Source organism: Toxotes jaculatrix, chromosome 17 (assembly GCF_017976425.1).
Source record: "Toxotes jaculatrix isolate fToxJac2 chromosome 17, fToxJac2.pri, whole genome shotgun sequence".
In the NCBI taxonomy this organism is placed as follows: domain Eukaryota; kingdom Metazoa; phylum Chordata; class Actinopteri; family Toxotidae; genus Toxotes; species Toxotes jaculatrix.
In genome coordinates this window covers 19,250,358-19,275,638 of record NC_054410.1, presented here as the reverse complement: position 1 = coordinate 19,275,638, position 25,281 = coordinate 19,250,358, and the positions used below count along the sequence as shown (strand labels likewise).

Below are 25,281 nucleotides of genomic sequence, written 5' to 3'. Positions count from 1 at the left end.
GCCAACCCGACAAATCTCCCACACGAGGGTTACCTGCCCCATCTCACTTTGCACTTCAAAGATGGCACGTCTGCCTTTTTATTTTTTTCCTTTCTCTTTCCTCCTCGCCTCGCTTTACACGCTTAATTGTGCTGAGAGCTTTGATGGTGGGTGGGAAGAGAGTGAGCGCGGTGTTGAGCAGAAGAGGAATTGAGCATTGACACTAATTAGATGGAGAGCAAGTGAAAAAAATATGCACCTCAACGCTACAGGCAGTATTGTCAAAGTCGATTGTTGGTCGTAAGGATGCTGTCGGAAAGTTGAAGGCACAAGAACCAGGTGAGTTCAAAGCTGCAGGCTGCATAATGAATGCACCTGGTGGGAATAACACCTTAGGGTTTATTTGGTATACAGTGCAAAGAGCATACAAAGGGTGAGAGATCCATGTCTACTAGCCCTTGGCACAAGGATGCTGATGACGTACAAGCAGTTGTTGCCTGTCCTCAGGTTATATGCCTTAAGGCGGCAGAGAAGCAAAATTTATTAAAGCAGGTATGTAGAAAGAAACTTTAATGAGAAGCATCAAGAGCCCTTAAGGAAAAAGCAGTAAAGCATCATGATTTATCTAAATATTCAAAAAATTTAAGACCTTCTTGCTCCCAAGTTACGATTGTTGATGTGATGCACACCAAAACCAGTACAGAAAGCGGTGAGAATGGCAGTCTGTAAGAACAGTGGGCCTAAACCACTTTTAAACTCCCATATAAAAGTGTCGTCAACCAGCCTAATGGGCAACCATGCAGAGAAGTCAAACAGTTTCAGTTGTAAGCACATTTTTCCCCCTTGCAACACTGTCTGCATGAGTCAGGCTGTGCTGCTTTCTTATGCAGTTTATGATTGTGTAGCTTCAGTCTTTGAAATAATATAAAGTGCCTCCGGCGTGTAGTGCCGGTCTTGACAGAAAACAGAAATCTCTTGGATATCAGTGAGGGCCTTTATTTTTTTCCACTTTCTTCAAAGGCAGAAACGCAGCAATGGCTGTCCGCAGTGCTGGGTTGGTTAACAGTAGGGAAGGGAAAGAAATGGAAGTGAGAGGGTGGGAAGAGAAGAAGAGATCGACAAGATGGCCAGCGGTGACAGAGACATCAATTGTGTGGGACAGGATGAGAGAGAGTGGGAGAAAGAGAAAAGCGAGGCTGGTAATGACACAAAAAGAGTGGACACAAACAGAGATTGGAAGCACTGGAGATGGGGCGAAATATCAGGTGTTGAAATAAGAGGGACTAAGAGACAAATGAGACACATAGACACGAGATGAGAAAAGAGAGTGGGAAAACTTCACAGACACTGATGGAGTAAAAAAGAGATTAGAAGGAGAGAGATTTGAAGATAATACGTGGCAGGGAGAAAGATGGATGCCAGAAATAAGAGGTGAATAGACTATAAAAGACAGTGATGGAGAGGGAAGACGTCTTTGGCAGATAACAGTCAGTGCCCTACTTACTAATGACATTTGAGGAAAACAGATAGGCTCCTAAAACACCTAAGAATATAAAGAAAATAGAATTAAACCAATAAAGGATGGATTTGTTTGTCAAGTCATATATTATAAGAGTAGTACTAGTCCTACTTTTAGGACCAGGAGTAAAAGCATGTTATCAATTTTCTTAACTTTGGAAATAAGTCTTATCTTGGCCAATGTTTAACAAAGCTCCATGCGGACAGAGACATTCATTAGGTGGAGAGGTGTTCATTGATGACAATAAGATAAACAAAATATACCATTGTTTGTTTATTTATGTAGGACCTTCTTAGAGCAAATGTTACAAAGTGCTTTGCAGTAATTCACAATAGATATTCACAATAACAGATAAAAGAAAAGGGTGACAGAGTAGCTCTGAAGTCCAAAGGAAGCGAGTTTCGAAGTTTAGGAGCCACAACCTCAAAGGCACAGTCTCCTGTCATTAGAGTGCTGAAAACACCAAGACGCCCTGATCAGAGGGCATCAGTGATCACACAGATTTTAAATTGGATTCTGAATTTGAGGGGAAGCCAGTGTAAAGACATCAAGATTGGTTTCATGTGAGACCTTTTACAGTACCTGTTGAAAAGGAGATGTCTTACTTGGCCAAGAGAAAGGACTGTGTACAATAGTCTTGAGAGGAGTAAATGTGTAAATGATCCTCGTCTCAGTCCCAAGGTTAGCAATGTTCCTCAGCTGTCAAAACACTGGAACAAATCAAGCACGCTGGTGAAGAGTGAATGTCTGGTGAAAAGTGACGTATAACTTTCTGAGGGTAGATCAAACGGATGATGAACAGAAACTGTGTAAGTGTTTGAGAACAACGATTCAGTCCATGTCGGTCCTGATGTGGGAAACTAACATTGGGTAGAAACTATTATTGGGAAAAAAAAAAATTAGTGGGATATAAGCATGAACTGAGCGGAAATCAGAGCATGTGGAGCAAAAATTATATGTAGTGTAAATAAAAATGTTAAACACCATTGCACCAACGCCGCCTGTTTCACTCCCCTGCTGAATCACTGTACACAGAATCAGTGCTCAGTTAGGCGTCTGGATCCTGCAGGCTCAGCCAGCCTGGTGTCCCTCCAGCAACCCTCAGTCATGCTCAGCATTTCATTCCAGCCAAATTGCAGCTGATTTCACTGATTAGATCCTTCTTTCCATTTGAAGTGATGCCCATCAGGGCTCCAGAGTGTGGCGATGATTGATTAGAAAACTGCATACTCTTGATCTCGGGTGTTTGTTAAAGTTTACCATGAAGCAATCTTTCATTATAAAATTTAATGTGGTGGCAAAGTTCTGTGGACAGGAGAGGTAACCACATATCTCAGCAAATGGCCAAGTAATCAGTGAGTCACTGGTATTGATCAACTACCCTATCAGCCTCCTGTAGAGGCATAACAGCCATTTTACACAATAATGCAGTTCGCAACGCTGAGAGGAATGAACAAAATTTGGAGTTGCTGAAGTCGCTGAATGATCTGAAGCCATCACTTTACTGTAGCTGAGAAAGTGTAGATTTGTCCATTTTTAGCTGCAGCCAGAATCGACTCCAAATCAGTCTGTCAGTAAGGTAGCTGTCGGTTAGTCCCAACAACTTCAGAAGGTTACTCTGCAGGTGTTACAGCAGTGAGGTGTGTACGATTACTGCAACACTTTTCAGTTAAGCTCAGTTGGCGAGTCCAAAATCTTCTTTGCCAGAAAACTCAGATCCTAATCCTCAGCAATTCCATTTAAAGGTGGAATGTATATTTCTCAGTAATGTGTTTCTTCCCGACTGCAATTTACCTTGGCTAATCACACACTGCATACTAGTGCATACAGTATTACTATGGAACAATATTTGATTTCTGATTGATGAGATTTGTCTGCATTGTAATGTATCCTCATATGAACAGGTGTACTGATGCTAAAGCTGCAGAAAATTTATGTTTTTCTTTTTGTCAACAAAACCAAAAAACCAAAACCAATGTGTTGGTCTCAAAACCTTTTTGTATACCTACCCTGTCTGTAGCAGCCAGGCCCAAGCCTATGCCTGGCCTAGTTTCTACTGAAGATGCACATCTTTAAAATGGGTCACAGATATATGAATTTTTGAAATGAAAACAAAGTAGCCCGTGCTGCTTGTGGATATAGTTGCATTGCTTCCATCTTTCGATATGATGCAGGACCAGTAATGGACATATACAGTAATGAAGCATATACGCATAGAGCACGTGTGTGCATAAACAACCTTTGCGTAAATCCATACTGAGTGTGGCCAAATGGTTGTGGTGGTAGTGGCGATGGTTATGGTTTTATTTGAGTTGTAAATAATGTTGCAAATTCCATGCAAACCTGCTTCCAAGTAAGATAAAACAGCTGCATTCCAGATCTGCCTTAAGTCCTCTTGGATCAATCAGGCATGTAGTTAGACACCCTTGATCGGGCAACTGATCACATACTTGCTGACAAGGGTTCTCTTTAGGGTAATAGTGGAGCAGCCAAGCCCCTATTAGTGTCCATCAACTGCTGTGCTAAATGCCAGACTGACAGTGTAACTGTTTGGAAATACCACAGGCTTGGTTGCCAGAGGGAGAGGAGAGATCTATGCCCTGCTAGTTGCATCTCCTCTGCCAGTCTGTGTCTGAAGCCAGGCTGAGCTTCTGCCCCAAACCAAAGGTGTAATAGTAGTACAATATCACTCCAAAAGCAGCATGCAGGAGAGCCAGGAAAAATCTAACGGAAAAATCAGGCTGCCTTTTTGCTTAGGGAAATAATGTAGTGCCTGTTCAGTACAGTACAGTAGTTCAGTACAGAAGCTGTTCTTTTAATGATCATCGATACGGTATGCAAACTACAGCTGTTTCAGGGTGACTCTGTTTCAGCTTGGTCTCCACAATGTTTGACCCGATCTGAAATGGAGCCGTGGAAAACCCAAACTCAATGTGTACGTGTTCATCTTTTTAAAAAAGAGAAAAGATCCGAACATGAACCGAGCACAGTCAGACCCAACCTGAGTAGACCTGAGGATCGTTAGACTGGACCTAAAACACAGCTGACCCTAACAGACCTTAGCATGGAAAAAAAAAAACACCAACACCTGCAGCAGCATGATGATCTGTCAACAAGCAGCTGTAGAGGAACGGAGCTGCACTAATAACGCCTAATAATGTATTTCAAAGGAAGCTGTAGAAAACTAATTACAAAAATGATTAAAAATCTTTTCTAACGCACGTGATCTGAGCGGATACTGAGTAAGCTCAAATCCATTTAATCCACTCGGGTATCAGACATTTTGACACACAAACCTGAGAAGAAGCTACCACACCTGATAAGATTAGTAAAGCTGGGACCCGTTCTGATCTAACTTCCAGCCCATAGTCATTGTGGTGGATTTATTTAGTAAATTACGTTATAGACAAATTGTAGTGGCCATGCTATGTTTCAGTAGCTGGTGAAACAAAGGTAAAGTAACAATTTTAACTGTTAATTTAAACACCAGGTTAAGGTTTATTTACACATTTCCCTCTGAAATCACCAGAAAAAAAACGATGTATTTTTTTGTGCTTAAGCTGTGAGATGCAACTCGTGCCCATCAGAGTATGAGGAAAACTCAAGAAGCAAGAAGCAACTTTCACACTGCAGGCAGATCTCTTTCTTCAGGGACCCGTATTTCTCTTGAACAGGCTATCAACAGGCATTGAAATCACTCCTGCTTTGACTCTTCCTGGGCTCGGCTAATTCAAATAAATTAACATCTATTTCTATTCGCCAGAAATTACTCAGATGAGGAATTGTTCCATATGGCTGGCACTGGCAGCAATAGGGAAAACGTGTGCTACCGATCAAACACAGCACTTAAAGCTCCAGGAACAATAATACTTTGCATTTCCTGATATTTATAAACAGTTCTATTGTTCTCGGTATTTGCACAGCAAGAGCACTTTATTCCTGCCTGTTTTGCATCAGGACTGGGAGGTTAAAGAACGTTTATAGAATTGAAATCAGAAGGAGAGACCACTGTAGCACAGATTCAGTACGTTGACAGTGAAGGGCTTGTCCACTCTTTCCACTCGCTCTGACCTCTGACACTCAATACACTCCGGACTTTGTGGATGTGTTGAATTGTTCTTTCTGGTTGCATCTCAGCGGTGTCCATGTCAGTGGAAGTAGGCTTGGTTACCATGGCAATCACATTCTATCTTTCCCACAAACAGCAACAGACCGACAGCAGCAAAGATGCAGAGAGAGAGAGAGAGCGAGAGAGAGAGAGAGAGAGAGAGAGAGAGAGAGAGAGAGAGAGAGAGAGAGAGAGAGAGAGAGGGATGAGTGGCTCTCAGAGGAGCACATTAAAACAGAGAGCAACACAGATGGATTTAGGCCTCCGGGGTTAGGCCTGGCTCTCTGCTAGTGTATAAAGAAATATATAGCCTCCTGTAAAGACAGAATATATTACAAAAAAGGGCAGTGCCTTGTTTATGAGGCATGTTGATGAACTCTTTGTAGCTCTGGGCAGTGCTCCTCCACTCCTGTCCTATATTGTGGACACATGCCACATTAAGCATTGGATTCGTATATACACATCTGTTTTAACTAATGAAGTTCAGTTAGGTGAATACCAAATTTGTGCTTATGTTTTTTGTTTTTGTTTTAAAAAAATATAAATATGTTCCGGCTGAGAGTATAAGTTAGGCAGGCTGCTGTGATTACATCTAAAACTGAGTTCAGGGTTTTATGATGATTCTGTTACAACTACAAGTGATTTTAAGGAGATTTCTTAGAATTCATAAACAAGCCAGTCATAATAAACCAAAACTGACGCAGGGCTTTACAGTGCAAGCATTTTGTTTGCTTAGGTGAGTGAAAATTAGAGTGTGCAAATGCGAAAAGTGAATTTGGGCACAACAGTGTTAGTGATAGAGAGTTCTTAGGGATTCCAGTTTTAAGCTGGTTTGACTGGGAGCATTTTACTGGTACTTAAAAAAGACCAGTGAGCGAGATTAGCAGATCAAAAATATGGTTTTGGTACATTCAGCTTCTTGTCTCCTTCTGTCTCTCCCCTGCTTTTTGTCTGTGTTTGACTGAGGACACACACACACAAAAACACGTATAAAGGAGCTGACAGCAGGCAGACGGGCCACAGAGGAGAAAATGACGTCGGGTGAAGCGAAACATTACTCGAGTTAACAACAGCTATGCTCGTGCAATAGAGTTTTTGTGAGTATGAGGCCAATAAGAATAATTTATCACAACACCTGTTAAATATATACTTGCAGAAAAACTATTTTTTCAGTCAGTCTCCCATCCACCGCCAATTTGTGTTGACCTTAGCAAACTTGTTAAGCTAATGGCAGATTGTTACGGACAAGCTAAAATGAAATCTGACTGTATGTAGCCTAACTGTTACGTCTAATTTGCCAGATATCTTAAAATCAAAATAACTACGCGCTTGTGCACTCTCTGTTTTGGACATCGCTCGCTACTCACAGACCAGTGGTGCCTGTCGAGCAGTGAATGGACCACAAAAACACCTACGCCAGAATCCTGTGCATTGATTTCAGCTCAGTGTTTAATACCATGATCCCACTGAGGCTAGTGGAGAAACTCCTCCTACTCGGCCTGAACACCACCACATGCCTCTGGATCCAGGACTTCCTGACCGAGAGACCACAGTCTGTACGGGTCGGAAAAAACATCTCCAAACCCACAACACTGAGCACCGGTTCTCCTCAAGGCTGTGAACTCAGTCCACTACTGTTTACACTGCTGACGCACAACTGTGCAGCCAGAAATGAGGGGAACCTGATCCCCCTCTGTCCAAGATCTCTTTCAGAGCTGCTGCAGGAGCAGAGCGCTGAACATCGCTAAGGACTCCTCACACCCTCTCCACAGATTTTTTGAACTGCAGCCTTCGGGCAAAAGGTATCAGAGCATAAAAGGCAGAACCTCCAGACTCATCAACAGCTTCCTACCACAAGCTGTTAGAGTACTGAACTGCTGAATCACAGATATATCCACCATTACTAACCCAAAGACAACTTAAGTGGGTGTTTTACCTGGCACTGGCCAGTTTAATGCTCAGCACTGGCACTTTAATGACAGTCTGCTGCTGTGGACATTTACTGACAATCTTGCACAATGGGGATCTTTCTTGCACAATGGGCGTCTTGCAGTATGTTTGGGGAGGTGTGTGGGGAGCTGTGGGGGTCGGGGTCTTAGGGGTGGAGGGTCAAGGGGAGGGGGGCTGTTTGGGTGTGTTTATAAATACACTGGATTTGAGTGTATTTGTTTTTTTTTCTTTAGTATTTCTTATTAAAATTTTTATTTCTTTTTCCTTTACCTTCACTCTCCTGACCCCATGAAACGCTGTCTGCACTGCAGTTGTATGTACAGCAAAGTGACAATAAAGCCTGATTTGATTTGATAGAAATATAATATAAGTATTTATAAGTATGGAGCCCTGTGCTGTCATTCTGTTCGACATCTTTTCAGCCCTTAATGCAGAAGCTTTCTAAACAGCACATATACAGTCATCTGTAAATTATATATTACCGTGCAGCATGCAGTGAAGTACTGGGTGCATCTGGTTCAAAAGCTGCTTCGCTCTTTCATCTAAACTGTACAAAGTTGCTTTTTTGGGTGTGAGTGCGAGCCGCAACTACTCAGTCACACTAAGAGCAGCAGTGGCTGGCCATGACAAGGAAAAGGAGAAATCAATATACTCCACCAGTATAACCGTCATTGCGGGCAGTCGAACTGTAATCATTGTTCGTTCTGGCATATCATGTGGGGCCTGTTTGTGTCTGTAATTGGACCGGCCTGTGTTACAAGGCTTTATGACAAACCTGATAGTTTTTTGATTTCTGCTCGCCTTTACCCCTGCTGTTATTTCTCCTATGTGCCTGTTGCTGTGATCTATTAGCACCAAAGCTAGCTCGCTAAAAACCCTGTCCTCTCCTGCACAATAAAAGTATGTTCTAATAACTTGGCTTCACTCAGAGGGAGTGGTTGGATTTGTGTGCTGTGTTTTTTACCTCGTATATCTTTAGGACCAGATTGTCTGGAAAAATGTAGGCTGCTTTGGACTGGTCTTAGCCTTCAACAATGTTCCATTATAGTCGACATATATGCCACAGTCATTAGTTGGGAAATCCATGGTGAGTTTCTTATTCTGCGAGCTCTGAGAGACTTTGCTGGGTGCAGCCACAAGTAATTAAAAGAAGCGCCTGTTTGGCAGGATAGCTAATTAAATTAGCTTTTGCCGTGTGTGTATGTGTGTGTGTGTGTGTGTGTGTGTGTGTGTGTGTGTGTGTGTGTGTGTGTGTGTGTGTGTGTGTGTGTGTGTGTGTGCAAAGATGCTTTGAGCTCCATGCGTGCACAAATGGGTGGGTGAGCATTTTGAAATGAAAGCATGCGTGTATGTGTGTGTTTTAAGAGCCTTTCATTTGCTTTTAATTGAAAGCGGGCTTGCTGAACCTGCGTGGTTTTGTATTTTAGGAACAGTCCAGTCCTTAACTAATCCAGTCACTGCATCACTAGAGGACAGGACCACAACCAATCTATGTGTACAGACACAAGTGCAGACAGATCACCCCTCGACCAGTCTGCCACTCTCTGAAGAGCTGTGCTCGGGATGTGAGCACAAGCTGAGTGTTTACTGTTTACTCCTTCTGGAGGACTGAATGTATGTTTGTTTGGGTTAAACAAATTGTCTGAGTATAAATCAAGTTCAAGAAAAAGAGGGTGTCGTGCGCTAGCGTGTGAGCGTTAATGAGTCTGTTCATGCGTGCCACAAACCCACACGCCTCTCTCCACGTTCCACCACACGTTTATATGTGGCAGAGAATTTGTCACCCATAGTGGGAAGTGATGGCTGCCATCTGATAATAAACAGAGGGACTTGTTGAGCATGACTGAGCACCCTTGCACTTCATTTCATTCTGTGACGGAGGCTAGCACTAAATTACCGCAGTCTCCATTCAGTCTTTCTCAGCACCAGCAAGTGCCTGCAGGAGTCCGCATGTTCTCTGCAGTCTCACACCCCGCTGGAATGGTGTCGGTGGTCGGTTTCGTGTTTGGTTGTTGTCGTGTTTTTTTGTTGTTTTTTTGTGAACAGTGTAACTAAAGTATTGACAGCCTTTCAAGAAAGAGTGCCAGAAACCCGTGGTTTTAACCTAAATACCAGGCCAATATCAAGTGATGCTAGATAAATTGGAATCTTTATTGAACTGCACCAGTATCAGCATCAACAGAAATGAATTGTTTGTAATGTTCTCACCTCATTTTGTGTGTTTGTTAGCAGTTACATTTGCAAACAGATGTTTTAAAAACTCAAAAGTTACCTTAAGGACGCTGTAATTAATACAGATTTGCTGATTATTGTCCATGTGGTGTCACCATACTGAGCTCAAGTGTTTGGCTAGCGTCTGAGCATCTGTAGCTGATGTCCTGCTTCAGGTGGTGTCATGTGTTCATGCACTAATGTGAACAAGACTGTAATGGGGCATGAAAGAAACTATAAACCTTTGGTGAAAATCCAGCATGTGGAACTGGCTTATCTTTTCAGTTGCACTGCACTGGCAGAGGTATGCACTCTACTGAATGCCAACGAGTTAGCCCTTTAATAACTACAAATTAAATATCGCTATGATATCACAACAGAAAAAGAACTGTTAAAATGTGCCACAGAAGGACCGTTGTTGGATTTATCTCCATGTTTGCTTGCTCACTCCCACTCTCCTGGCACCAGTTCTTCAACCGGTTTAGAGTGACTGAGACACAGTGTAAGATCTAATGGATTCCTGTCACGTATTCAGCTCTTTTACTGTGAAACTGTGGACTCGCAGTCCACTGTCACAAACTCGACTGCTTCTCTGTTTATATATCTCACTTTTCCTCCTTTAACTCTGCATATGGATCAATAACTGTTAGCAGCTCCTCCCTTACCTGCCAGACATCTGATGCCAGGATATGACACGCTGTGTTTTCAGGGATCCTGAGGCCCTTTAGTGGCCGAGCTCCTGACCACCACCACTGACGCACCGTCTACCAGCGTGTAACAACTACTACCTCTGGTGGTTTCACCAGAGCCTGTTATTGTGGTTTTTGGTCCCACAAGCAGAGTTTGATATTAATATTACTGTTCAGCAGCAACAATGAGAGCTGTTCAAAGCAACAGATTAGTCAGAATGTCCACAATAAAGAAGTTATTGCTTCTTTACTGTATAGTAGGTTGGCTCAGAATGTAACTGCCTATATTCCATCATCTCAATTTAAAGTGGTGTTAGCAGAGATCATTTCTTCTATATGAATGTGTTACAGCAAAGCAGGGGAATAAAGTAAGGTTGATTTCTTAAAGAATACCTCATCCGTTCTCTTATAGACCAGTAAGCTACCCACAATACTGCATCTTTCTATCAGTAACCTTGACTTTAAAATGACTCCAACCTCTAACACTGAAAACATAAGTGTGTATAGTTGTGTCAGAAAATGTCCATTTCTCCACATGGCGTCAGACAAACAGGACAAACCTCTGTAGAATCTTTACCAGGCATGTAACAACACTTTTCCCTTCTTTTCATTATATTCAGTTCCTCTGAATTCAGTTCCCCTGCACATACAGGTAATAGACACACATTGTATCATCTGAGCCGAGTCCATACAGCCCGCCACACACAGCAATGTGAGCTCACAGATACTCTACCTGCTTGGCCCCATGTGTGCTTCTTGGCTGCGGCCCTGGCATAGCACTTCCAGGCCTCTTGTTGAGAGCAGCTTTGGGATTCCTCCCTGCAAGCAGGCCAGGCGGGAGGTGGTGGCAGGGGAAGGAAGTGTTGACAATCCCCAGTGGATTGTGATCCATCAGCTCCCTTTACCTAGCTGAGAGGCTGCTGGCTGGCTGGCCCTCAGTCTATAGCCAGTCCCTTGTCAGCCAACCTAGATCATAAACCAACACTGAGAAACCAAAACTGCCTTCAGGTGGAACTGTGGCACACTCATGCAGCTGAGCACATGCAAACACAAACACATTAATTCTAATCTGGGTAAATTAATTAAACATGCACACAAAATGCAGACTGCACACTTTTTCACAGTAGCACAGGCACATTAGAGACTTTTCTTTCTTTCTCCCACACATAAGGATGGAGGAAAGGGGGATAAGAGAGACAGAGGAATGGCAAAAGTCCTTAAAGGAGTTATTACATCCGTCTCCCTTTTAAATGTTCCATAATCAGATAATATCCCAGCCTTAAGGAATTCACTGCAGGAGAAATCAGCCTGCTGAGTAATCAACAAACTATCTTATCTACCTTCCCACAGACTTCATGATTGCTAGTTTTAATGGGTAGGTATCTGTTGCCGAGAGGGGATTTTTTTTTTTTCCATACGAACACTCGGGTGCTTTTTTTGCTCAGAGGATCTACTAATTTATGTATTCATTCCTTTTTGTCTCAACTACAAAGGCAGTATGTGTCCCAGTTCTTTATATATTTCCCTCAGCAGTTGGATCTTGAGCCTGTTTGCCAGGTAAGACCGTGTAACTTGGGCGAACTGATCCCGCCCACACCTTCAACGTGCCTGTGAAGTTTTTTTTCCTTTCTTTTGTCAGTGTCCACTCAGAATGCGAGGATTTTGGGACATTTCTTTCAATTAGGTTTTTGACCACACTATAAGAACACACTTTCTGTCTTTATTCAGTCATTTCTGGGCGAGTGAGAGGTTATTCAAATGCTTTGATGACCTTCCTACTGAAATGAAGTGTTTACAGACCTGCACTGCTCCGCTTCCAAACTGTGTATTGAATTTCTCTGACATGCACAAGACTGCATGGCAGACCCAAAAAGGAACAATAATCTTGTTGGACATTTGACTGTGAAAAGGGGGCCTTTGACAGCTCTTAAATACCAGCCTCACACCATCTAAACAATGCAGTAATGAGACAGGGAAAATTCTCTGACTCTGGTGTTTGAAGCCTTAAAATGTTACCAACATTTGTGGCTTTAGATTATTTGCTCAGTGCTTGTTGGTGGGGTTTCTTCTTAATAAACGGTCCAAGGTCTGGGTTTGATTTTTGGGCCCTTAATAAGCTCGATGAGACGTTTTATTCTCAGAGACGTTTTAATTTTAAGTTTCACAGTGTTTAGAAAAAACGTAAATGATGTTGGGTGAGTTGACGAGTTCCAAATAGGTCCAAGTTAAAAAAAAAAAAAAAAACACTGAAACAAATGATTAGCAACTTCATTTAGACACTATTACTTTTATGTAAGGCTAACTTATTAGTGGTAATTGTTGTTGTCTTAATTGCTATTGATGATTTTATTTGTGTAATGAGCAGTAATAGACTGTTGACACCAAAAGCTTATTGTTGTTAGTCAAGATAGATTATTTAGAATTCATTGTCTCTACCCCTGCCTTCAATATCAACTTCTGTTAAGTTTTGTGTGTGTGTGTTTGCGTTGTCCACCAAAAGTCTTTCAGACTAAGATGGCAGAGGTAAAACAATAGTGAACTGAGTTTAGTTTTTTACTTGTGAGCCATATCAGTTCAAATCCCCATTATTGTGTGATGGACAGTGCTCTGCTTACTGACACTAGGCTGGTAACGTGGCTAAAGATTAAGTGTGTGAAACAAAGTGTTTATGAAACATACTATGCAGTGAAGAAAACTAGGTCATACAGCTGACAGTATAGAAGCTAGAGGAGCGAGATTGTTACAAGGATGGTTGTTGGTTCAAACATGTGTAAAAAAAAAAGAAATGTTAGCCTGTTCAGTGTAGCCAACCATTAGAATTGCTCAGTGTGTGATAGCATAAATGAATGTGTGAAAGGTCTGTGCTGCTGTTCTTGTCTCTGCTTCATGGAGTTACAGTAAACCCCGTCTTTATACACATACACATGGTGTCGCCAGCTATTTCTTTTCAGCTGCTAGCAGGCAGCTTCAGTGGCTGCCCACCTGCAAAGACTGCCAATTGTGATGGTTTGAATACTCAGCTAAGCCAGGAATTCAACCCAGGTCTCTGCAGTGGTGGGCGGGTATTTTGCCCTTTGGCAGAATTTTGTAACTTTCTAACGTCACAAGAAGTGCTGTTGCAGTTGTACGGTATTAATAATTTATTTCTGCAGGAATAGAATAAGAAGAGGCTGTGTCTATTGATTGATGTTGCATCCATTACATGTCATGTATAAAAATATGTATATAAAGGCAGTAAAATGTCTGCGCGAGCTGTGTATGGATTTTATAAAACAGTGGTGAGATTAAGGCAAACCTGCAGTATGGAGCTGACAGAAGCAGCTTCTGACTGTCATGAATACGCGGTTTACGATTTCTCCTGGAAAATAATGGGCAAAGGAAAAAAACATAAAATTACGGTCACGTCATACACTCACAGTTATCCACTTAGAGCATCTAAATTACTCTTTGCATCAGTGCAACTGTGCATGTTGTGTTAACACCGACTGACAACATTAGAAAATCCTCGTTTATGTTTACCTCTCCTGTGCACCTGTTGCAAATGAGCAGAGTTCAGCCTCAGCAGTGGCTGACGGCCCAGTGAATTGCCTGTGGCATCATTCACTCATTTGGGAGAGACCCATTGGCAGTGTTTGTATCGAGGCCACTTAATCAGTCAGCATGCTGGACCCAGACACTTTTGTCCCTCAGGCTGAAGTCAACACTAACCCTCTTTAAATCACTACTAAGGCTCTTTGTTGACTTGGTTGTTTACTTTGCATGGCACTGGTGACGTGACACAGTGTTAGCACTCCACTGTCTCAACTCCCAGTCCCTGTGTCTGTCTTATTTTTCTGTCTCTCAGGTCTGCATGGCATGAATAGTAATACTGGCAGGAACCCACCGCAGACAGTGTGAAGACAGCTGCAGAAAGTTTGTTTTTGTCAGTCTTTCAAAAACAATACAACTCACAAGATCACAATTCTCTGTATGCTCTCTAAATCATAACAAAAGTTATGATTTATTAAATTGTGATGCACTTCTACAACTCTGTCGTGTATTTGCAAAATAGTTGCTACTCCTTGCTTTGGGTTTAGACTCAGGTGTGTTAATATGGTTGACAGATAGTAGCTACCACTTTCTTCAGACTGTGCGCAATTAGTTTTTGACCATAGCCATACAAGCGTTCGTTTTGGAAGCATGACAGGTCTTTAAGAATGGAACAGTATCAGGTTTAATCAGATAACAATAAGATCTTTAAATACTGAACAGTGAAACCAAACACCATGCTTGTTATTGGGATCTCAGATTAATTGTTAAATCTTCTGACAGATACTACATTCTGAAAACAACTTGGATTTGAAAAAAAAGGTTTTTGAGGCTTTTGATCTTCTTTTGTTTCCAGTATATTTCAAGGGAAGTGATTAATGAATTGTGTACAGACCGGTTGAAAGATGCTCGAGGCATCATAAATGGAGGAATTGATATGGCTGCTGTGAAACAAATTTAGGTGGTTGGGGGTAGGAAAATGGTTAGCAATTGAAGCAGCATTTAGCTTCAGCAGAGATTTGTGCCTTTGATGGTGAGAGTCAAAGAATTTCTGTTTCTCACAGAAATATCTCCAAGTCATCATTCATTGTGCAGTGTTTTAAAAGTACAAAAAAAATCAAAGACACTTTCTTCCTTGTACAATACAATATAATAAGATTATTAGCTTTCTATTCACATTTAGTATATTCTGATGACCCTAATCAGATCAGGACACCTGGCACCTGCATTTCACCTGCATCAAATTAAGCATTACATGATTTTTTTTCTGCAGTTTCTGCTGATCTGCATGTCTCAATCACCTTGTTGACCCTGTGATATCGAAAATGTTTAAATAAATGACTTATCATCTAGCTGTTTAAGATTCACATTGTTGTTCCAGTAGGATTCCAGTAGTAAATATACATTGTAGTTATATAGTACTTCCTGTATCTATGGCAGTGTTTAGTTTTAAACAGATATTGAAGCTTTATCTTTGAATACTCCCACCACCTATCATTAAGGTTTGCATTAGCAGAGCATTTTTTTTTACATAATGCCAAGACAAAAGGCAACTTAATAACTACTTGTATAGTTTTTATCTAAATTGATGAGCCATTTCATTGGCTGTCAAAATTACTTTCAGACAGCTGTGCCTTTGAAGAGCAGTTCTGTTTCACTTTTTATCTCACACCCAGTTGACAAGTTTGTCCCTGCTATAAGATAATGGCCTCATTGGATGTAATTACTGTTGCAATGGAGAAAAAAAATAAAATTGTTTGTCTTTATATATTTGCTTGACAAGTGTGCAAAAAACAAAACAAAGAAAACAAAATGACTACAGTACAGTAACAGCTACCTTTTTTTAAGCAACAATGGTTTCTGAAAGTGACAGTTGAGAACACAAAAACTGTGAAGTAGTTGAAAACATTTAGTTAATTACAACCAGCACAAACAGCAGGCCTGTCTGATATGTAGAGTGGTGGAGATTCACATTGTAGTTTTATTATTCTGTCTGGTGCATTAGTGTCATTAAACCAGATACCAGATACTGACTTCTTGGACTTTAACAATGAGATCACAGAGGGGAGTTCACTGCAAACACAGGCACCGAGACATCTAATTAAACACTAGTAATGCTGTCAGGTATTAACTGGGTATTGTGGTGAAATGCAGACTCCTCATGTTTTTGTCTCCCACCTCACTATCGGGCTGCTAAGTGATCTCTCTTTTGTTTGTTCGTGATGTTCAGTCTCATTGCTCATTACATTGTCATTTAATGGTAACACACTGAAAATTAGCGCTTATTTTGAAGCCAACTCTTCACTGTAATTACCGAATTTATCACAGACACTTTTTATTCTTGTAATGAATTCATAACTGCAGTACAGTTACTGCAGCCAACCCCTTTTTGGGTCATTATTGAATTTTTGAAAGTCAGATATCAAGGTTTCTGCTACACTACTGTAATTAAGAGTTATAATATTGTACTCAGTTGTTTTCTTTTTCTAATCTGTTTGTTGTACTTTGTAGTCTGTTCTTTTTGTACCTTTAGTGTGATGTAAGGTCCAAATATTTGGGCTGATAAAACAAATTCTTGGCAGAAGAAATTTAGCAATGCCCTTATTCACTGAGCAACACATTTACTTTGAAGCAGTGATTTTAAGAGAAGTTGTTTCAGTATTATTAATAATAGATATTTGGAACTTTGGAGTACTGCTAAGTTGTTATTATACATGGGTATACAGACTGAGGTGGTGGAAAAGTGCCCCCATTATACTCTTGCTCTTGAGTCAACACAGTGACCACTTCCTTTTTTCATAAGGCCTCCACACCGGTGACATCCATGGCCGGAGGCATTGTGTTTCCAGGTTGTCCGTCCATACATACGTACATCTGTACACCTGTCCTGTTCCTGCGAATACGATCAGGAACTGATTGAGGGAATTTCACTTGGGCTGAAGAAGGAACCGATTAGATTGTGGTGGTCAAAGGTCGAGGTCACTGTAACTTCACAAAATACATTTTTGGTCATGACTAAATAATACATAATAAGAAACCATATACTCGTTTTGACATCCTTTGAAGTCTTCACTACATATATTATAAGAGTCTGGACGGACAGTCAAGGTGCTTTTGCATGGCCACAACTTCATCAGATCTTCCAGCTGCTTACACAAAAAGAAAACGAAAGTAAATCACTGGAACTGGTCGCCCTGATATGGCTGAGTGCAACACACCAGAAAAAAAAATGTTAAACTGAACATGAATGGCACAGTTGGCAGAGTTCCTGGGACTAATTACTGCACAACAAACAAGCGCTGCAGCCCAATAACTCAAGCTTAAATAATGTATCATGTTGGAAGGCTGTGGAAATTCCCACATAAATCATTTTATTGTGTCATATCAAAGATGATGACCACATAACTTCAGTTTGATTAGGTGAGCTTCAGAGAGTGAACAGAACTCTCATCTAGAAAACACTATTGTTTGCACAGGTTAAATGAAGGCAGACTCGTTGCAGGGAGCTGTACTCCTCAGTGTCTCACCTGCACTGTTAAATATGCAATACATTTACAGATAAACAATGGCTCATTTACTGGGTACAAAAGATTCCAGCGTTTGTGGAAAAAAAGACGCCACATCGTCTTAACATTCCCCTGCTTACATTCACGTCTGAATGTCATTTGCATGGAGACAATGCCAGTTCATTTTATTAAGGATACATGAAATATTAGAAAAACAAACCGAGGGACAAATCAGCAGCCGCTGTCCTTGTGACAGAAGAGGGAAGCTATGAAAGGGAAATTTTTGTTTGTGTCTCCGGTGGTTACCAAAGCTCTCCTCAGGTTTCTAATGATGTAGCAGTGTACAGTTAAATGTGTTTGAAGTCTGAAATACATATTTTACTGCCAAAACAAAAACAAGCATAAAACATTTATTTTCCTTGAAGAAAGTGTGTGAGTTAAGGGTTAATCATCTATCTTTACATCAGACAAATGCCTTATCTATGTGTACATTCAATTTTCAAACATCAAACAATTTGATGTTATTCCATTAGCATATCTGCACACTGAGGACTAGTCCTCGGTGATATGGACCAAAAATCGTATCTCTGTATTTTTAGGCAGAATAGCAATACATGATATACAGTGTATCTCTGTATTTTCTACATGTTGAGCTAAATGTTCAGTTGTAAGTCAAAGCCACATGTGAGATGTCACAAGCATTTTTATTAAAAAGACGGCTGCAATACATGTAAATGAAAACTTGTAAATCATAAATATCCTGTATAATAAAAATAGGCCTATCCAGGGTTTCCTGCAGGTTGAGAATTTACTTGCGGAGGTAGGTGGTACGGCGTTGTGCATGCAGAGACTCATGCAGTTTAGAGTTGTAACCCAGGTTATTATCTGTAGCGACAATTTACAGATGTCCCCTAAAACTGCCTCACATGCAGTTTATCAGCGAACACTAGGCAGCTGCATGCAGAGAAGCCTCTGCTCCCTGCTCAGTTACTGTAGCATTTACCACTCAGACAGGTGTGAGTCCAAAAATTAGTTTGAAAAGAGAGAAATAAGATGCTCTAATCTACCTAAGTTGAAACCGAGGTGATTTAATCTACCTGAGTGGGCTGACCCAAGTAGAGCTTATATATGGGAGACGCTGCAGTCTGTGAGAATGCTCCTTCAGTTGTTTGCAACAACAATAACAAACTGATTAAAACAGAGTACAATTAAAATTATTTTCGCTAGTGTGGACCGACGATTGTCAAAATGATCAGCAGATTAGACAGGTCAGACAAAAACTCTCCTCAGATAAAAATGAGAATGAGTCTGTTTTCTTCTTTAGCATTCCTGAGATGAATATCACTTCCTCAGTTCTACGTACTATGAAGAGCAGCAGTGCACACAGGGCACAAAGCCACAAGACACACACAGAATATCACTTATTCGGATAAGTGTTTTCTTTTTTTCCCACATTATTTAATATTATTCAGAAATTATGCACTTTTTTGTTTAGTATTAAAACCCAGACAAAAACATCTGTACATGCTATCAGCTCTTCTGGTCGTTCACTGAATATCGAACGGTCAAAACTCTGAAGTGAGGTGTACTTTGCTACAGTTTGCATGAAGGTTTAACTCCTGAACAACTTCAATGTAGCTGGATGTGACATTAAATCTCAAGCCTAATCGGCTACAGCCAGTGTTCAGTGGTAGGTTTACCTGTGCATTCTTACAGCAGTAGTAGCATCTTTTAGCGCTACTACTGCATATGGCATCTGACAACTTTTTTTTTACTTTTTTCTTTGTGCAAATTTTAGAGGCCATAAAGGAATAAACATGAAAGGAACTAGCATGGTTAAGTTTTATGTATTGTCTTCAATTTGACAAGCTCCTTTTATTTCACCATAAAAACTGAATCATGGCTACACCCCCCTTAATCTCAGATTTTAAAGTCTAAATCACTGGGGCTTAAAATACACCATTTTTAAGGAGAAACCAGCAACAAACACTATCACAAGAATCAGCATGCAGAACATACTGTTATGCCACCTCTCCACTGTGGAATTTGTCAATAGGTTTCACCAATGAATGGGTTGTAAATTAAAAATGTGAGGCAGCTAAATTGTTAGGACCCCAAAAAGCTTGTGCTGGCCCTGGGTAAATGCATTATGATATAATTGGATTTGGCAGAGAATACAATTTGAGTGGTTTGTTTTCCTCTTTCTCTCAGGCCTTTAGCTGCAATTTTATTATCTGAGGGAAATCTGCTCTCACCAACAGTTGGCCTGATTTGGTATGCTATGTCAACAAGAGCTTCAGTTGATTGAATCTGTAACCGCGCAGCGAGTGAGAAAAGTATTTACCAGCTTGATTCAATGATACAGAATACAACTATCACTTTGGATTGAAATGTTTCTGTTTCTGCTTTTTCGGGGGCTTGTCTTCTCCCCCCTCAGAGGGGCAGTAATCAGCTACCATTTTATAGACACTGCTGATTATACTGAGTCTGAGAAGCTGCCTCTAAAACGATCATTAACAGCAGCAAAACAGGCCAGTTATAGTACAAGTGCATGTGTGGTTTAAAGGGAAAATCCTGATGAGCAGTGAGTGAAAGTTCCTTCCAGCAACAGAATCTCGTATTTGTTTGTCTCTTCCACTAAGAACAGCTGTTAAGGAAAGACATCTTCACAGGGTTTCATGTCCTGATTCAGAGTGGGTTATTGGATGGACATCCTTCCAATGGAACCTCACAGGTCGTCATTGAGGAGGCAACAGCTGAGGAAACTAATCTTAAAGACAGGTGTCTTGAATATGTCATTGACGACAACTATTCCCATGTCTTTTATTAATATTATATTTTTTAATGCAGAGTTGGTTTCAATAAAAGCTGTTGAGGGATCGTCTGTGTCTATACAGCTTAAAACCCCACCAATGATCATGTTGCTCTATTCAGATTGGGGCAGACAGTCAGTGGAACCAGGCCTTGTGATGCAGTAAATGAGGGCATCAAGCTCTGTTAAGCAGCAGTTTTCACAGGTAAAGCTGAGGCAGAATTCTACTAATGGAATTACAGTCTTTTCCTTTGCCGTTTGTCGTTATAATTTGTACCCTGCCAATAATTGCTCCCAAACAGATATTTCTTCATCTCATTTGGACTGGGAAACAGGAGTTAATAGTTTTCTGCCTTCAGGCCCAGAACCCTTCCAGGCTAAGCTTTAAATCCTTTATATCAAAACGCTGCTGGGTATGTAGAAAATATGTGTAGTCCACATTGCCTGCAAGCATGTTAGAAGTACTTGGGCCACCTTTGCCAAATTGTCTGGACCCTTTGTGTACAGAGCATGCAAATGTGGAAGAGAAAGCAAATGAGGCTCAACTGGAATAGCACAATTTGAAGGCCTCTGAATTCACCTGTTTTTCATCAGCCCCAGGGGACAAGGAAATACATGATATCAGGGAAGGATGAAAGGAGGAGGGAGTAATAAGTTTAGAAGAAGGTGTGAACATGGACCCAGTCTCATGGCTTGAGGTCTTCCTGCCTGTGTCTATAATGAAGTCCTCTGTTTCATTTCAAATTGAAAGTTCAGTTGCCTTGTTACCCTTACAGCTATTTAAACACTCTATACAGATTGACGCATGTCTAATTAGTTATATCATAAAGCAGATGTATACAGTGCATATGTGTATTAACACAAATGTGTGTTCGAAGACTGAAGACTGAATAAGAGACCCAGATTTAACAATGTTCTTGCCGTGCTCAACATCTGGAGTAACATACCAGCAAAGCACCAACATAGAAATTGCACGGATAGCTAATGGCAAAAGGCTGTTTGAGTGCAACAGCTGACATACACAAGGAGACACGTGTGTCCCAGTTAGAAAAGTATACTTTAATACAATCTGACCCTCAGGAAGCTGGTAGAACCATTATCCAGAGGCAAGAGGGCAGCCAGGAAATAGAAAGAAACAAAAAAAAACGGAAAGAAAAGAAATATATCAAACCTATTCTGGAAAAAATGATTTATTTCTATAACTGTAGCAGCAGCAGCAGCAGCAGCAGCAGCAAGCGCTCTTCATGACCCCTATACTGACAAACAAAATAAACAGCAGCATCACATCAGGCTCACCTTGAACGGTTCCTGAAAATGATGAAAAATCAATCATTCTGCAAGATTTTTGCTTTGCATTTTTTAGCTTCCCCTCATCAACACTACTTAACTGAACACATTAAAAATGGATTTCCCTCCTTTCAAGTTGAGATTCTTTGTCCCCTACCCCCACTCCCACGCGCACACACACACACACACACACGTTTCAGCTTCTGATGAACTTCCTGCTTGAATGAGCGCAATAGGTTTGAAAGTGAAATGGGACTTCATATCAAAGCCAGAGAAAAAACTGTGCTTTGATTTATCACCCGCTACACCCCCCCCTTTTTTTTCGTGCAAGGGATGTCATTGACTGCTCTTTTTCAAAGCAGCTTTATTTCATGCATTTTCATCAAGTACTACTTTCAGCCGTTTCCTCAAACCTATTTGAAGCCATAGCCCATCACTCATCTGGCCCCTGTACATACTGTAACAGAATAGCACAAATTCTGATAATTCTCCAGCTTTCCTCATACGACTGATCTGTGTATTAGCAAGATCAGAAAGTCCCTAACCCCATCTCCTCTGTTTCTTACTAATACATCTTGATTGTGGTTCTGTTTTGTGTTCTACAGTTCTTTGTTTTTCTCTCTTCCTCAGGTCAGTTCTTCTGGGTGAACAGTTCAGCCTTTGGGGGGCCCTGGGTGCTGAGTCCTTGGCTGTGGGGGGGACAAGGTCCCTGTAGCCTGGACATGGCCATGTTCCTCCACCCCAAGCAAAGCGGGCAATACACCATTTGGCTCATAGAGCGGGACAAACCGCCGCTCGCCCTCTTCTCCACCGACACCCTCCCTCGCATCACAGGGTAAGCACTTGTCTTATACATATACAATAAATTAGGAGTGTTAGGGTTAATTTCTCATGACTGAGTTTGGTTAAATGCAACTGAATGAGACTGAATATGAACTTGAACCCCCAAAACAGATTTATTTGCATCCGTGTGCACCTGTGTAAATGTGTTCCATTAGAGGCAGAGATAGAAAACGCTCTGCAGTATCAAACGATGACACCCTCATTGAGAGCCTTTTTATATGGAGATTGTCTTAGACGAAGAGAGAGCTGGCTGGCTAAGAAGGGAAGATTGGTTGTTTAAAACACACGCAATTTGCTTTTACAGCAGCAGGGCACCAATCAGCAATTATTGCATTCGTATAACCTTCCTGTGTCTAAGCCTTAATTAACACCAGGTTCGTGCTCCCCTCATTGTGGCTTTTCATTGGAGGCTTTGCTGAGATCTGTCTCACACTGAGAGTAACATGGTAACAGAGGCCAGGACAATGCTCAGTTCCTCTGAACACTTCATATGTGGGGTTGTATCTATGTGTGGCTGCACCTCCGCCTTTAATAGCACAGCTGTACTTTATGTTTTAGTGAGTAGGAAGTCAGAATAACAAAGAAGAAGTCTGCGCTGCTACGGACACGTTTCATGTTGCCTGTGTGTGTAATCACTTCGGGGCGCTGGAATCATATGAATGTCATGCTTTATTCATCTCCCCTATCTCTTTAGCTGTCAGTGTGTGGGAGTGAATGTGTGTTAATGTGTGTGTGTGTTTATGAGAGTGCTCCCACCGGTGTGTCTTCTTAAGGGAGGATAGTGGGGACACGCTCATTACATGTGTGACAGATTAGACTGTGTGTTTGTGCGCTCTCATTTGTAGTCAGAGGCTGCTATCCACCCACACCACCTCTGCCGTTTGGAGACTCGCTCAGCCAAACTCCCCACATTTCTGCTCCGATGGGAGGGCACTCATCATGAAAAGAGAAGGCAAAAACAAAAGTAGAAAGAGCCACCCGCAGACATCGGAAGAGTCGGTCAGCTTACTAATTGCCAGCCTGTGTCCTTGCCTTTGAATTTTAATGCTGTGTTATGACATGTCTGCCCAATTCAATAGTCAGGGCATTTAGCACAAGGTTAGCCAAGAGGGAAACAAAGCATCCTTGTACACACTGGTCATTTAACTAGGTCCACCTTACTTGAAGGTAGACTAAAACCCATTAGGCTTTGTAGATAATTGTTGCAAAACAAAAAAAAAAAAAAATTCAAATAAAGAATTAAGCTGTGAGTTGGTTTGCCTTTAAATTTTAATGTTTCAAAACAGCAGTTTTAGTTAAACTTTGAATTAAGATGGTTAGAAAAAGGTTGCAGTGGTTAACCATGTAATCTCTGTATTGAAATTATCAATGGAATTGTCTAAATTGTTTCTTTATCAAAAAGCCTCTGATTAACTGTAAAACAAGCACCCAGGCTTCACTCCACTGCAGCCGTCAGCCGAGCAGTGAGCACTCGCTTTGAAACCCCAGTGAAAGCTGCTCCAGCAACCTGCGTTGCGTTAACGTTGCATCACATCTGATGGAATTGTCCAAGCGCAAAAAAAAATCTTTGAGTCAATTCTCAATGGCTAATGCTTCATCCTCTACAAGTGCTTTGAAATAACAGTAAAAAAAAAAAAAAATGATACTTGCTTTCTGTGGCGTACTGAAAAACAGTGACAGTGTACATAGGGTGAAATAACAGTTCAAAGACTGAGACAGTTTTTAAAGTGACAAAAATAATTTAACCCGCTCAAGATTGTAATCTGCAGAAGTGTAGCACGGGAGAATCTATCTTCTATTTAGGGTCAGCTTTTTATTACACCTTCCCTCGAGCCCCTGCCTCAGATTTCATCATACAGTGTCTAATGATACCTGAGGGAAGCATATTTGGGACCTCTAAGCACAGCCAGCGAAGGACTTGACTCATCAAACAGTGTTAGCTCTCACAGTGAATGTCAGCATCCTAAGTGTCTCAGTCAGCACTGACAGAGATGCAGGACGAAAGAGGGGGAGGGCTGCAAGATTGTGAGTGTGTGTGTGTCTTCCTGTATTTGCAGTGTAATGTTCTCATATGCATTGTGTGCTTTGGTGTGTCTACAGTCTTTTCTCGTGCATGTATGAGATGGGTCATTGTGTGTACCGTGACTGTGTCTAGCAGTGGTAAATTATCAGGGCAGTTGTGTTTTGTTGGTGAGGTGGCTGAAATCACGGGTGTAACACAGGTATAACACCACTGCCACATCTCTGACCTCACACCCTGTCAACCACACACACACACACACACACGAGTATCCACACAATACACAGTTGTTTGAAAACAACTTCCCCATTGAAGTGAATCACAAAATGCTCCCAGACTTTTGGACCCCACTGTATATTAGCATGCACACCTACACTGCGTATACATTCATTTTCTTTACATTAATATTCTATTGCAATATTCTGCTCTCATATTGCAAGGAGCGTTTATGGGACGCTCAGTGCAGTCAGTATAGGTATCAGAACCACTCAGTGTGACAAAATGCAATCATGCATTAGTGTGGAATGTGTTGGATGTCATTTACAGCGTGCCATTAGAGCAGTATCATCTTAAAACTGATCTATAGCTTGTGTAATGCGGGGGAAGGGAGCATCAAAGGAGGCAAGTGTTAATGCTAAATTTTGACATACAGTAGGACATTATGGCGAGCGATGTATGAGATGATATTAGCTGCACCGAACATTCCCTCCAACATAAAGCCTGCGTATTAAAGTAAGTTCAACCCCAGTGTATGAGAAAAAGAATTACACGAGCAACACTAAATCCTGTTGTTACAAAGACATTAAATGAACATGATTTGCCTTGTAGG

The 25,281-nt window shown here is 41.2% G+C and overlaps 1 protein-coding gene across 1 annotated transcript in view; it reads left to right on the top strand.

Annotated features, from left to right (window-relative positions):
- The window catches only part of alk (ALK receptor tyrosine kinase), a 301,016-nt gene that overhangs the window by 157,852 nt on the left and 117,883 nt on the right, over positions 1 to 25,281 (top strand). Inside the window, exon 4 of the mRNA XM_041061252.1 lies at positions 22,220 to 22,424. Coding sequence (XP_040917186.1) covers positions 22,220 to 22,424 — 205 coding nt within the window. The remainder of the gene's footprint in view (positions 1 to 22,219; positions 22,425 to 25,281) is intronic.